The 16027-nt window shown below is 37.4% G+C and overlaps 1 protein-coding gene across 3 annotated transcripts in view; it reads right to left on the minus strand.

The window, feature by feature from the left end:
- Nucleotides 1-918: 918 nt before the first annotated feature.
- Nucleotides 919-16027, minus strand: part of LOC141902891 (protein CFAP20DC-like) — an 86053-nt gene continuing 70944 nt past the window's right edge. For all 3 annotated transcript variants that reach the window (XM_074790818.1, XM_074790817.1, XM_074790819.1), the window contains 6 exons: nucleotides 9012-9126; nucleotides 8489-8941; nucleotides 3000-3254; nucleotides 2635-2726; nucleotides 1226-1341; nucleotides 919-1126 (listed from right to left, as the gene is read on the minus strand). In XM_074790818.1, coding sequence (XP_074646919.1) covers nucleotides 978-1126; nucleotides 1226-1341; nucleotides 2635-2726; nucleotides 3000-3254; nucleotides 8489-8941; nucleotides 9012-9126 — 1180 coding nt within the window. In that variant the 3' untranslated portion in view covers nucleotides 919-977. The remainder of the gene's footprint in view (nucleotides 1127-1225; nucleotides 1342-2634; nucleotides 2727-2999; nucleotides 3255-8488; nucleotides 8942-9011; nucleotides 9127-16027) is intronic.

Genomic DNA, 16027 nt, shown 5'->3' on the forward strand with positions numbered 1-16027 from the left:
CTATAGCTTTTTATTGGCTTTCTCTTGAAAAATTTGTACGAACTTGATAATATTGAAGATTAAAAATCGATTAGAGTTATGGCGATTGTGGCGTTTGAACGTCAATTCGAAGAGTAATGAAATTGTGTTGAAATCGGCCATTGTGGCATTTCAAATTACGTAAAGTCAAGGAGTCATGAAATTGTGATGAAATCGGTGATTGTGGCGTTTGAAATTAAGTCAAGTCGAGGAGTCATGAAATTGTGTTGAAATCAGTGATTGTGGAATTTCAAATTACGTCAAGACGAGTTTTTTATGAAATTGTGTTGAAATTGGCGATTGTGGCGTTTCACATCACAATTAATTCTTTTTTTTTAAATTGTGTTGAAATGGGCGATTGTGGCGTTTCAAATTACGTCAAGTCGATAGTAATGAAATTGGATGTGAAATTGTGTTGAGATCGGCGATTGTGGCGTTTCAAATTGCGACGAAAATTAATTTTTTGAAATTGTGTTGAAATCGGCGTTTGTGACGTTTTACAAAATGTTTAATGAATAAATAAATTGTGTTGAAGAGATAATTCAAGTATTTGTGTTTGTCATTCCTATGGATATAAATGTGGCGCCACAATTTGCTCTGCGATGTACCTTTGACCCTAAATGGTGACATGTCTGCCTTTGGAAAGGCCGATTCCCGATGAACCCGATTCCCGATGAACCAGCATTCGGGCCGATAGAGATCAAACGTACTCGGCCTATGCACGTGTACTCTCAGACTCCTTTTTGACTTTCTAATCTGCCATTAGCTTAGTCATGGTGCTTAATTTCCTTTAACTCGAAGCTATAGAACAAGGTCATTCTAAACACCTTCAGCAAAAGAAAGAAAAAAATCAATGTGTCATATTTATCTTAAATAATATATTTAAGAATGTATCTAATAATAACAATATTTCCTAAATCTGTAGATTCAAAAACAATTTGCCTAGTTTTAGAACTACTTTACACTAACTCATAATATTTGCACGATTTGGGATCGAAATAACAATTCAAACATGGATCATAGAGTAAATCTAATTCCTCTTCTTCATCAGTCAACAACTCTGTTTGCTGGTCTACCGTAGCATCCTGAGATAGTTGATCTTGTACAACTAAAACACAAAAGCATATGAGGCCAACTAAATTACATATTGGCTCAGATCTAACAAACCAAGATTTCATTTTCAGTTCAACAACTGAGACACCGTTACCTGTAGATTGCAGATTTTTCTGCAGTGACTGTTCCGTCGATGAACACACATTATCTTGTGACTTTTTTACATCCCCCGGTAGAATAATTGGTGGACTAAACACACCAGACCAATCCCTACAAAAGATATAAATTGACCATAAATACCTATAGGCGGATCCGTTTTCACTACATGAGCTTGTCACATGCACATGACTAGAATGAGGCAAAGCCTCGAATGCCCCCGGCCTGAAATTTACAGGCATATGTGAATTTACAGGGTTTGTCCCTGGAATTATTTTATAACGGGCTCCCTAGCACCCAATCATAGAGGAGTCTGCTTTCTGATTGGCTTTTCAAAACCAATATTTTTGCTATCAGAAATTCGCGAAAAGCTCATATAAATTTTAACGAGGCCCTCTTTCAAAATTCACCTACGTAGAGTTTGGAGAATGGATAATGCTCTAATGAATGATTTGTATGAATATATGCTCAGTTGCACAGTAAAAGAGCCTTTACTCTGGAAACCATGTCATTTAAATTTGTTCCATTTGTATAATAATAGGCTCAACCTACGGCTGGCCTAATAATTGATCAAAGCGTCTTCAAAATTTCCCTCAAAAAGTTCAAAAACGTGTAAAATGTGCTGATTTTGGCAACAACAATGGCTGCCGGTTGGCCATCTTGATTTTGACAGGGTCAATTTTTGGGCTGAAGATGTGTCTAGGGTAGATACATGTGAAATCCAAATATCACGACATTACATCGAAGCGTCTTCAAACCTTCCCAAAATAACTGGATTCCGTCTAGGGACGAATGGACAGATGACGGACGAAAAGTGAACGCAATAGCCCGCAGGGACTTAAGACCCAAGTGGGCTAAAAATGGCTCCGTTTCTTTCTAGGCCCAGGTCTATAGAACATTCATACCAAATCTCGTATTGATCTGATTAAAACTGTAGGACTAGTAGCAATTTGAAGAAGTTGACATACGCACAAACGAACGAAGGAATGACAGCTCATCCCCTTACCCATCAGTCTTCGGTCACAGCAGAGCAAAAAATTCACATCAAGTGACAGTGCAACCGCATTATGACTTTCGATTTCGCATTTATTACAAACCCAGAATTTTGTCCCTAATAGGACAATTAGTACCTCTAACAGCCTCTAATACCGAATTTATTTGAATTGAATGATGCCATTGGGTTTGAATCCTTGTGAGGTAGTTAACATTCTCTGCGGTAGTGAAGAGGTTAAGACAGGTAAAACTTTGTTGATCATCAGCCAGGAAGGAGTCAACACACTTGCCAAATGACACACCTTGAATTGGGTCAGCGATCAGATTAACATTACTGACCAGACTTGCCAATACAATGATTTGTAAGCTAAATTCCTCAACTGAATTCTCTAGATGTGCCCCTGGTTTACTCACCTAGGATTTGATGATCCTAATGTATCAGAACTTGTTCTAGATGCATGGATATTCATTTCATCCTGATAATGATGAACTGCCAAATTTTGTGGCTGAAAAATAATGTAACATATCACCTAAAGGTAGCAATAAATGGACAATTTTCAATATAATCACGAAATTAAACAGCCACTACCAGCATCAGAAAAACGATACTTTAAAAAAAAACTTGACATGCATAATCCCAACAAAACATTTATTCTGGTTGTAAGTCAACCTGAGCTTAGTTTTAGAGGTGAACTATATATGTTCATTCAGCCTAAGCAAGTACACTACTACAGATTACTACGTTATATTGTGACAATCTCTAGTGAGTGAATACTTACGTGAGTTCTCCATGTACTATATGAAGTGGTGTCTTCCTCATCTGTCGAACTTCCTCCTAAATCTGTATAATCTAAATGAGCTGTAGTTTGTTTATCAGGACTTGTTTTTCTGTGTCTAAAACGTTGTTCACTGAGGCTCATTGGTGATTCATTAGACGCCTCTTCTTCTGTCTGACGTTTCATGCTAGCCATCATTCCAGCTTCAAACGACTCAGTTAATTCACCCATCTGATATTTTGTAAAATCATATTGTCTCTGAAAATATCATACTTGGAAGCTCATATCCAATCTTAGGATTATTTCAAAAGGCTTAATTTTTTTAACTGGTGCATATCATCATGTAACGGGGTGTAGCCACTGGTACGAAAACTGTGACATGTGTCACACCAGTAATTAAAATAAATTACCCATGGCTAGAGGTTGTTTGGAGTAAGGGCATTGCTTGAAAAATCTTTTTAATTTGTGAATTCAAAGTTCTAGAAGTTTATATTGGATTTTATCTTTCTTAAAGAATTATTTTGTAGTCATATCAGACCAAAGATAAACATTTGTTTATGGCCTACGTCCAAAATTTCGTAGGGTACAGATAGGCGCGGCAGGGAAACTATTTCATATTTTCAAAAAAATATTTTCCCAGGCACACCATGCCCACTTGGGAAGTGGTTTCAAATGCTGAACAATCTAACAATTCCAATATTCAACACCCCCGGTGACCATATACAAAAACCAATGACCTTGAAACTCACCACAATCATAGAACATGTCAGCAGCTACGATTTTGTAATTGATTGCGATAACAAAATATGCCTTGTTACGAATCTAATATGGAAATACTAAGTTATTCTACAATTCAACGCCCACTGGTGACCATATTCAAAACCCAATGATCTTGAAACTCACCACAATCATAGAACATGTCATGAACTACAACTTTGCAAATACATAATCATAGGACATGTCAGCAGTTACGATTTTGTAATTGATTGTGATAGCAAAATATGCCTAGGTACCCGGTACCAATATGATAAGGAAATACTAGGTTATTTTACTATTCAATGCCCCCTGGTGACCATATAGAATAACTAATTTCCTTAAAGCTCACCACATTACAATCATAGACATGGTCATGAGCTAAAACGTTGCAATTGATTGTGGTAACAAAATATGTATTGGTACAAATATAATACAGAAACACTAAGATATTGTATTATTCAACGCCCTCTGGTGGCCATACACCAAAACTAATGACCTTGAAACTCACCACAATCATAGAACACGTTATAAGCTACAACTTTGTAATTCATTGTTGTAACAAAATATGGTATCAATATAATGTGGAAAAACTTTTTCCCACCTACGAATGGGTACTGATGACACCAAGATGGCCGCCAATTGTGTCATAGTCTCAGGTATAAAACATCCCTTTCCAAAGAATACCCATCAGCAGTTTCAATGAGAAATGGCAAACCAGTAGGAAGCTAGAGGACTCGGAATTCGGGCCAAAATTGACATTTTTGGGCACTTAAAAGGTCCTAGGATGACCATCGCGAGTCCGATCGACCCAAATTTTGTTATGTTGATGGGCCCTGGGGGGGGGGGGGGGGGGGGGTTCAAATATATACGAAAGATCAAGGTAATTGATCAAAGCGTCTTCAAAATTTCCCTCAAAAAGTTCAAAAACATGTAAAAAAGTGTTCATTTTGGCGAACAACAATGGCTGCCAGTCAGCCATCTTGATTCTGACAGGGCCAATTTTTGGGCTGAAGATGTGTCTAGGGTAGATACATGTATAAACCAAATATCAAGACATTACCTTGAAGCGTCTCCAAAACTTCCCAAAATAACTGGATTCCGTCTACGGACGGACGGACAAACGGACGATGGACGAAAAGTGAACACAATAGCCCGCTTGGACTAAAGTCCCAAGTGGGCTAAAAAGTGCTGATTTTGGCGAACAACAATGGCTGCCAGTCGGCCAGCTTGATTCTGACAGGGCCAGTTTTTTGGCTGAAGATGTGTCTAGGGTAGATACATGTATAAACCAAATATCAAGACATTACCTTGAAGCGTCTTCAAAACTTCCCAAAATAACTGGATTCCATCTACGGACGGACGAACGACGGACGAAAAGTGAACGCAATAGCCAGCTGGCACTAAAATCCCAAGTGGGCTAAAAATATTCAAATAAAATTCATATGATGTCACATATCAGAGGGTGGCTGAATATTGAGTCTTGGAAACAAAACCTCTTCCAATGTATGGCCGCGGAAGCTAAAACACCGGGGCGTAGTATTAGATCGTTTTAAATCCTGAAATTTACCACTACAATATTCAGACCTCGACCGATACCTATAGTTTGCTGCTTAGTATTTTCAGGTCACAAGAAATTACAATTTATTACAAATTTTATCAAACAGAAAACACAGCACTCATCTTCTGCTACGACGATTATTCAGCCTGTTATCATACCATACGTGCACAAGGTAAGCAGCGTTACAGCATCACCATATAGTATTCTGTATGAGCATGTGTTAGTGTGCAACAGTCTAATGTTTAGCACTCCCAATCCCCGCGCATGTGGAGGCCTTGTGGTGTAGTGAACGTTCGCTTCACTTCAATCTCAATCAACACAATCATCGGGTATTAAAATGATACAATACCTATGGCGATATGTGAAATAATTATGTTCTCACCAGCAATGAGCATTTAAAATTCGCACATATACGGCACCTAGTCCAATGAAACGTTCGCCATTAATGGCTTTCCCATAATTATTTTAGTAGCGCCGGAATTCCCCGTTTATCCCAAAAACAGCCAATCACATTCGCTCGTAGAGACAACGCCCTCAATCTAGGTCATTGCAATTTTATACGCAAGAGCTAAGAATTTTCCCGCCAAAAACAGTTTTTCATCGAATTTAAACAAAGTTGACCATGCCATCGACGGAGGTTCCGATTATACAGCGTTTATCGTTTAACCTGAGAACCAATGAAAAAAATGCTCACATAAAAAAACGTACCGCGATTTTACATGAATTGGCTCAATGCCAATCTCATACTGCTGACAAAGGTAAACGAAAAACACAGAATTTTTAACCACAAAAATTATGCATTAGAGAGTAACAAACCCCTGCTTGCATGTAGTTTTATAACTATAGGTATCCTGTTAATGTTAGTGTGCTGTGTGGATGTGATCAAGACAATTCCACCCTAGTTGAATGCAAAACGGAAATTGCTAATTTATCCATCATGAAGGAGAGCTTGAAAGTTTCTTAAATTGAATTGAAATTTCAACGAAGAAATGAATATATACCCCTATGTTACATGTGCATGAAAAGACGGTTCAAACTGGTTTGAATTGACAGAGAAATAGGGAAATTTAAGCTTCAACCGTTTTCTGAAACAATTTTCTTAAGGGTGGTCCTCAAAACCCCCTTCCGTCTGGTCAATGAGCCTTGTTTATATTTCTCAGGCCTTTGGGGCTCTGCCAAAATTTGTTGCAACGATGGATTTTCAGTGGATACACCCCTGTGTAATTAAGCAATGAAAATTCTTTATAACTAGGGGTCCAGGGACACCATGCCCACTTGAAAATTGGTTTCAAATGCTCAACAATCTAACAATTTCAATATTCAACGCCCCCTGGTAACCATATACAAAAACCAATGACCTCGAAACTCACCACAATCATAGACCATGTCATGAGCTACAACTTTGCAAAATTGATTGCTGTAACAATATATGCATAGGTATGAAAATATTATCGAAATACTACGTTATTGTATTATTCAACGCCCCCTGGTGGCCATATACTAAAACCAATGACCTCTCCACAATCATAAAACATGTTATGAGCTACAACTTTGCAATTGATTGTGGTAACAAAATATGCTTAAAGGTCAAGTGCCCTCTAAATAGAATATCCTGTAGAACCTATTTTCTAAATGTGATATGTGTATAAATGATGTGTGTTACTAATTTTGATTTTAGTAAAGCCATTAATGAGAAAGAAGACTTTAAAGTTGGCTATTTTCACCAGTTAGCCGTACACAGCAGGAACACACGTGTACGTTTGTTTGGCAAAGATGACGCATGAATGTGGCACTGACCCGAGGCTGCGGCCGAGGTGCATACGCTATATAGGTCAAATGATCCAGTTATTTAATTTTACTGATTTAAGACACATAAGTGATTTTTTTTCTATAAGGCTGATTCCAGGTCATCATTCATATACTTAAGTATCCTTTGGAAAGTAATCCTCAAAAAGTAGGAATTAGAGGGCACTTGATCTTTACGTATCAACATAATGTGGAAAAAACTTTTTTCTACCTACAAATGAGTACTGATGACAAGATGGCTGCCAATTGCGTGATAATTGGCTGATCAAAAATACCTGTGAAGTTTTCAAAAGTCTCCGCTATTGAAGAAACCTATCCATAGATAGCCACCACAAATTTCAAAGAACAAGAGGACCATAAGGTCGAAGAGGGTATAGAAGTGAGTGGATGCATAAGGAGATGTCATTAGTGAAAACAAATTCATGTTTCCAGGGTTTCCGTGAGAGTGTTTTTTACCGTTAACGGACATTTTCCCCCACCCAAAAGTGGTCCTATTTTTCCCTAATTCTGAAAAATTCTTTGAGGAATTGTGAAAAAAAATTATTTGTTCTGTAAAGACATTATAGTGTTCTTATTGTAGTTTATTTCAACGTAACGATCGGATTCGATAATAAAATGCGTGGCTGACGATGTAGTGTCAGTGCAGAGGCCATATCTAACTACCCTACAAAGTAGTGTTATTGCCAAGACAATCCTTCCCACTCTTTATTCCATAATGGTATAGTCCACACGATAGCCAATGAAACTGCGTTCTCTGAGTGCGCGTGATGCTTCAATGAATGAATACAGTTCATGTGACAACACTACTACGACTGAAGTGGTAGTTATAATTACGACAAAGACCACGTGATAACATTAGAAAAAATCCTCAAAACATCCCTCTTAGGGCTTCATGCCTGATGTGTTTGTCTTGGCATTGGATACACGCTAGTACATTTTCCCCAAATAATTAGTTACGGACATTTTTTTAATGATCACCGAAACCCTGCATTCCTCATGTGTTTTTTTTTTTGTTTCTACGACATGCGCGCCTCGAAACTGTAGTGTTTACTGTATTACCATGACCTAATGTACCAGACGGTACTGCCACCTAGGAGTGGAGAATAAAGATGGACGTAGATGATGAATAAAAGATCATTGTTATAGTTATTATAATCGGTCCGCCATCCGGACAAGGATGGTACAAAAACTTTCCATAATTCATCACGATTTTGGGACCTTCAGGTACAACAGGCTATGATATTCATAGCTACGATCATGGATATAGGCAAATGACGCGTTACAGACAACTTGTTATCGGATTATCAGTTCTATATCGATATAGCATTATGGGACTATATCATACCTTTTGGAACGTACTAGGTTTACTTACATTTGACAATTGAGAAAGTCTTGCGTCACTTTTTGGAATTTCACGTAGAGACTTTTTGCTGATACTCTGCCGTAGTTGACTACCTGACAATCGACTTTCGGGCGATAACAAAACCTTTACACTATAACTAGATTTCTTCAGTCGTTTTGATTTATCTTTACTAGCACCACCAGGCGGTACCTCCATTGGTATGTTGTTGTTATTGAGTATTGTCACCTGATGAGGAGATAACTGTCCTGGTGTTGGGCTTGGAGTTTTACGATTCAAAGATAAACCTATCGGGCTTTTATTACGGGACCCTTTAGGGCTAGGCGTCAGTCGGGTGGATTGTTTAACATTCAATAAATCATAATCATTGCTATCATCAGAATCATTGTCATGGAAATCATCATCTAATCTTGGACCACGCGATGAATTCAGATCTCTTGCAGATTGTTGACATTTCGAATGAGCCTAAAATAATAGCAAATGATTGAAGTTGTGTATGAGGAACAAGGTTCTCAAGATCATACAATATACATACAATCTGTTTGATTTCATCTGCCGTTGTTGAAGTCTTCATACGTACAAGTTTCGGCACAGAATGATACATATAAATATCTGCATCATAGATTTTTGGTTGTTGTTGCATTGATTCTCTGTAAATATATTTAAATCAGAAATCATAACCCCTGGATGGTAAATCTTACCTGATAGTTTGTTTAGTTTTTGTGATCTGAATATTCAACAAAGGATCCTGTGACTGAATTGGAAAAATTTCTTTCCCAGAGTTCATAGAAACAGTCAACAGTCATATTCGCAGATCATTTTCACATCTTTCATAATTTCTATGGTTCCATTGGTAGAGCATAATGCATTTAACTTTACTTTAGCTCCTGTAGGATAGTTTGGCTAAAGATTTCATCGAGATTCAAATTATTACAGGATTCATTGTGACACAGCAGATCCAAATACATGGCTATTTACTGCTACTTTGATAACTTTTTCACAACAAAATGAAGCCTGGCGCATATCTATCAGGCAGCATTAGCAAGTTGCCTATCCCACAATTGGCCCTGTACTTAAGTGCAAATTTACGCGGACCAACTTCCAAAAAAATTAAAATTAGACTGTATACTTGAAACAATGAATATGGACTCATCTTAACTCAATAGGTTAATCTAACAAATGCTGTTATAATAATGAGACGTTAGGGGATTCTCAACACAAGAAAATCTTGAAACTAAGGTCAAGGAACTTCATACCCACTTAGTGGCCCTGAACGCTCGACAATCTCATACAGTTCCCTTGTATTCTTTTATATAATTTTGTATGTATAATCGTGTTGTTATTCGAGGGATAATAAAGTTATTATTACTATTATTATCATTATTATTATTCAGGGATGAGAACGCCGACCTGTAAAATCCGCGGGTTATTTTTCTTGAGTGACATACGCGAACCAGCTAACGGCGTAGCCGTCAGCACTAGCGAGCGCCGAAGGCGCGAAGCTATTTCGGGGGGGTTTGGGGGGCCTCCCCCAAGAAAATTTTAGAAATTAAATACGTTTTCCGAGCACTTAGAGCGATCTCGAACCCATGAACGACTATTATATTTTGGAAGGTAATGGCTAGTTCCAATGTGGTACATCCTCATTTGATGACATTCAGCATCTCATGCATTACGGGTCGAGCCCTGAATTATTGCAGTAAAAATGCGCCGATGAATGCTCACTAAAAATCATCACCAAGTAGTGTATAATATCCGAAAGCGTTCGCCACACACACGCAGCAACAGTAAGTAGACCTATATACGTTACTACTGTTGCTGTGCGTGCGTGTCTGCAACCGATCGATAAAATACATACAAACTCATCGTAGTACAAATGTACATACAAAATCACTGTGTTGCAATGAATATGCATTGAAATGCGATACTTTTACGTGACGATAAGTAAAACAGGCACTGAACGCTTTTACGGTTCACCTGATTACCGATCGCGCCGGACCAATTGAGTGAGATCATCACCCCCCCCCCATACTTTTACATCATTTTTGGACTATTTGGAAAATTGATATTTTTCAATACTGAAATCCGCGGGAAACCGCGGATCCGCGGGGAATTCTCATCTCTGATTATTATCATGATCATCTATTTCAATATTCAATGCCCCCTATCAACATATACAGATATCAATGACCTTGAAACTTGACACATTTATAGAAAATGTCCTAAACTATAATATTGCAATTGAATGTTGTAACAAAAAACGTAATTCCCAATATAAATGGAAGGACAACATAATTTCAACTTAAACCCCCTGGTGAAAATATCTAGCAGAAGCCAGTGGGCTTGAAAATATCAACAATTATCAAAAGCATCATGATCTAACACTTTGCTTATGATTGTGAAAAGGATATTTTCACAGGACCCAATCAATCGATCAATTGAAATATTACATAAATTTCAAGATTCAACATATAACATTTTCACATAATTCATTGAAATTGTACTCATCTTTTAGTATTTCCAAATTGATGATTGACATATGAAATGTTCTATATCAATTCGAACACCTACTTCCTTCTAAATAACAAAATACCAGCCATGCATATCCAGTGATTACAATTTGTGCAACCAAGAGCTAACAGAAAGTTACTCTTGGAACCATTCTATTAGGATTGAGAAAATCTGCGAAAGTGGCTGATTTTCCCAGACAACAATAGCAATGAGTCCAATTTGATTCTGATTGGGCCATTTCTGGCTGCAAATTCAGCTAGGGTTGATTAAAACAAGAGGTCCATGGACCTTGAGACTCCGTCGAGATTATCGGAAGTTCCAGTTTGGGAAAAGTAACAAGTACTAGGCAGGCTGGGTCAAAATAAATTGCCTATGGGCAAAGTGTGGTTTACCTTGAAAGCTAGAGGTTGTTTGGAATAAGAGCATTGCTTGAAAAATCTTTTTAATTCGTGACTTCAAAGTTCCACAAGTTTATATTGTATTTTATCTTTCTTAAAGAATTATTTTGTAGTCAAATAAGACCAAAGATATACATTTGGTTACGGTCCACGTCCAAAATTTTGTAGGTAACAGGTAGGCGCGGCAGGGAAACTATTATATTTTCCAAAAAAATATGTTTCACAACATGAAAAAAAATATTCAAATAAGGCCATCCCAAAATAATTGTCTGTTTGCCGTAACACCGACTCAACTTTTCAGGATGAGTCGGTAGGTAGGTAAAAATTTTTTGCAAAATTTTTGGGCAAAAAAAAAAAACAAATTTATCACCTTTTTTACACGGAAAAAATACCGCCAAAATCATCAATGTTGTGCACGCGAAATTTGTCTAATAGCGTAGATTTCGAGAATTATTCTAAAATTATAACTTCGTCCAGAGCGTCATCTCCGTGTTAAAAATGAAACGGTACATTGAATATATGCGCGCTTTTTTCAGCTTTAATTTAGTCACTATGAGAAAGAATGGCAGCTTATTGGAACACTGCTAGTTTCCTGGAAAACTTAAATTAGGCCACATGTCAAGGCATGTTTTCACACGATGCACACTTGAATTCAAATATACGTAGCTCATATGTCGGCAGTGGGTCGGTCGGTCGGTTGTTTTTATCAAAAATAAAATTTATTTCAATGAATCCCAGAAAAATAGTTTTCACTCGGTACCTTTGAAGTCGGGTCGGTCGGGGTACGGCAAACAGACCTATGGGATGGCCTAAAATTCATATGATCTCACATATCAGATGGTGGCTGAATATTGGGACTTGGAAACCTCTTCCAATGTTGGCCACGGAAGTTAAAATACCGGTAAAGTCTGTTCACAACGAGTTGACGTGCGGCTTTTTCTCCACATCAAAGAGCAGCTACTGCTGTGAGCTGTCAGATAGCTGCTACACAAATGATCCATCACTGATGTGCTGACCCACTGCAGCCCAGCGTCCACCAAGAGTGCATAACTACACACACACATAACTTGCATCTCCAACCACTCGGTTCTTTAATATTACACAAGTCAGTTTAAAATGCAAATGATTTGGTTGACGAATTCATTATAAATACCAGCGATGATTCTTCGTCTGAATCAGATTCAAACTATATATGGATGCATCCGCAAAAGAGAGTGACTGGATAGATTGGAGTTCAATCTGTGCCATCTTATTATCTAGATATAATATAGTGCCACTTCTCTATGAGTGAAAACCACGAAAATATCAGTTGTCTAAATGCCTAGAGCTCAGTGAAAATATGTTACAAAAATATGTGACTTGACATGTGTTAAATCCAGATATATCTTCTTTCGTTGAATATTCTGTGAAATGAGCAAAATCCTCGAAAATTCTCTCCTTTCTAACAACTGCAACTATTTTATCTGGATCACTGCCAGGCCTTGCCATCCATCAACTCTACGTCATCATTCAATAAGAGTGTATAAAACAACAAGATAAACTTAAATTCTTCTATATTCCTAAGACTGCATGTCTTGTGAAATCTTGCTAGTTATTCACTCTTGCTGAATTTGTGTACAAAACCATAGCAACAAACCACTTAACTGGCTCAGCATGCACCCCTGCAACACAGTTCACTACTGTAAACTGATACCCCTGTGGTCAAAAAGCCGCACGTCAACTCGTTGTGAATAGACTTTACAGAAGAAATCGGCTATTACTAGTAGATTGTTTTGAATCCTGGAATTTACGACTACAATATTCAGACCACGACCTATACTTGTAGTTTGCTGCTTAATATTTTCAGGTCACAAGAAATTCCAATTTATAACAAATTCTATCAAACAGCAAACACAGCGCTCATTTTCTACTACGATTATTCAGCCTATTTTCATCTCTAACGTGCACGCGTTACAGCATCACCTTTAGTAGTGTACTGTACGAGCTTGTGTGTGTGTCGTGCAGCACTCCGCGGGCACGTGGAGGCCTCATGTAAGTGAATGTTCGCCTACACTTCAATGTCAATAAAAACGATCACAAATGAAACAATACCTATGGCGGATGTGTGAAATAATTACATCCTAACCAGCAAAGAGCATTTGAAATTTTCACGTATACGGCACCTAGTCCAATAAAACGTACGTCATTCTATGGTTTCCCCATGATTATTTTAGTAGCGCCTGAATTCCCCGTATATCCCAAAAACAGCCAATCCCATTCGCTTGTAGAGACGACGCCCCACAATCGAGGTAATTGCAATTTTATACCTGAGGGCTAAGAATTTTCCCGCCAAGAACAGTTTTTCAGCACTTGTGCTGAAATGTAATTTAGAATTTAATACTATCTTAATTTCAAAAGTTATGCTTGTTTTCTGGGTTCATTTTCTCAAAGATCCGCATGAGCTGAAACTTTCCATTAGTAATTCCTTTGGAGGTTTATGTTTGATGTTCTTTGCAACCATTCCAGTTTCAAACTGCACATCGATGAATACCTCTCAAAAGCAGATAGACTAATAACAGCCACAGCAATAAATCCGAAGAAGGCAAAAAATGATTGTCCAACTTATTCAAACTTTATTGAAAATAGTTTCAAAAATATTGCAATATAAAATCTTTCAATGAAAAATTAACATTACATAAATATTCTTTGTCATTACAAACACAGCTATAAATGTAATGATATAGGTAAAATATTTGAGCAATTTTACTTTAGGGCATGTTTAAGAAACTAGGGGTCCAGGGACACCATGCCCAATTAGGAAGTGGTTTCAAATGCTCAACAATCTAACACTTTCAATATTCAACGCCCCCTGGCAACCATATACAAAAACCAATGACCTTGAAACTCACCAAAAATATAGAATATGTCAGCAGCTATGATTTTTTAATTGATTGTGATAGCAAAATATGCCTCGCTACCAATTTAACATGGAAACACTAAGTTATTCTACTCTGCAACGCCCCCTGGTGACCATATGCAAAACCTAATGACCTTGAAACCTCACCACAATCATAGACCATGTCATGAACTACAACTTTGTAATTGATCATGGTAACAAAAATATGCCTAGGTACCAATCTAATAAGGAAATACTAAGTTATTGTACTATTCAATGCCCCCTGGAGACCACATAAAATAACTTATGTCCTTAAAACTCACCACAATCATAAACGATGTCATGAGCTACAACTTCGCAATTGATTGTGGTAACAAAATATGCATTGGTACAAATATAATATAGAAATACTAAGATATATTATTCAACGCCCCCTGGTGGCCATATACAAAAGCTAATGACCTTGAAACTCACCACAATCATAGAACACCTTATACGCTACAACTTTCTAATTCAGTGCGCTAACAAAATATGCTTAGGTATCAATATAATGTCCAAAAAATTTTCCCACCTACGAATGAGTACCGATAACACCAAGACGGCCGCCAATTGCGTCATAATTAAAAATACCTGATCAAAAATACCTAACTCAGGTATAAAACATCCCTTTCCAAAGAATACCCATCAGCAATTGCAATGAGAAATGGCAAACCAGTAGGAAGCTACAGGAGTCAGAATTCGGGCCAAAATTGACATTTTTAGGCACTAAAAAGGTCATAGGATGGCCATTTTGAGTCCGATCAACCCAATTTTTTTTTATGCTTATGGGCCCTGGGGGGATTCAAATATATACGAAAGATCAAGGTAATTGATCAAGGTGTCTTCAAAATTTTCCTCAAAAAGTTCAATAAAGGACCCTGGGTCCAGTAGGATCAACTGAGTACGTTTTAGTTTTGAGAACAAAAATTGATTTGTTCTTGGATTTGCAAATACGTATAAACAGCTGACAAAGATGAAATTAGGGGTCCAGGGACACCAAACCCACTTGGGAAGTGGTTTCAAATGCTCAACAATCTAACACTTTCAATATTCAACGCCCCTGGTGACCATATACAAAAACCAATGACCTTGAAACTCACCAAAAATATAGAATATGTCAGCAGCTATGATTTTTTAATTGATTGTGATAGCAAAATATGCCTCGCTACCAATTAAACATGGAAATACTAAGTTATTCTACTATGCAACGCCCCCTGGTGACCATATGCAAAACCAAATGACCTTGAAACTCATCACAATCATAGAACATGTCATGCCCTACAACTTTGCAATTGATCATGGTAACAAAATATGCCTTGGTACCAATCTAATAGGGAAATACTAAGTTATTGTACTATTCAACGCCGCCTAGTGACCATATAGAATAATTTATGTCCTTAAAACTCACCACAATCATAGACAATGTCATGAGCTACAACTTTGCAATTGATTGTGGCAACAAAATATGCATAGGTACGAACATAATATAGAAATATTAAGTTATTGTATTATTCAAATATTCTGGTGGCCATATACAAAAACCAATGACCTTGAATCTCACCAAAATCATAGAACACGTTATGGGCAACAACTTTCAAATTGATTGTGGTAACAAATTATGCTTAGGTATTAATATAATGTGGAAATACTTTTTTCCACACCTACGAATGAGTACTGATGACACCAAGATGTTCGCCAATTGCGCCATAATTGGCTGATCAAAAATAC

Source organism: Tubulanus polymorphus, chromosome 3, assembly GCF_964204645.1.
Source record: "Tubulanus polymorphus chromosome 3, tnTubPoly1.2, whole genome shotgun sequence".
Taxonomy (NCBI): Eukaryota; Metazoa; Nemertea; class Palaeonemertea; order Tubulaniformes; family Tubulanidae; genus Tubulanus; species Tubulanus polymorphus.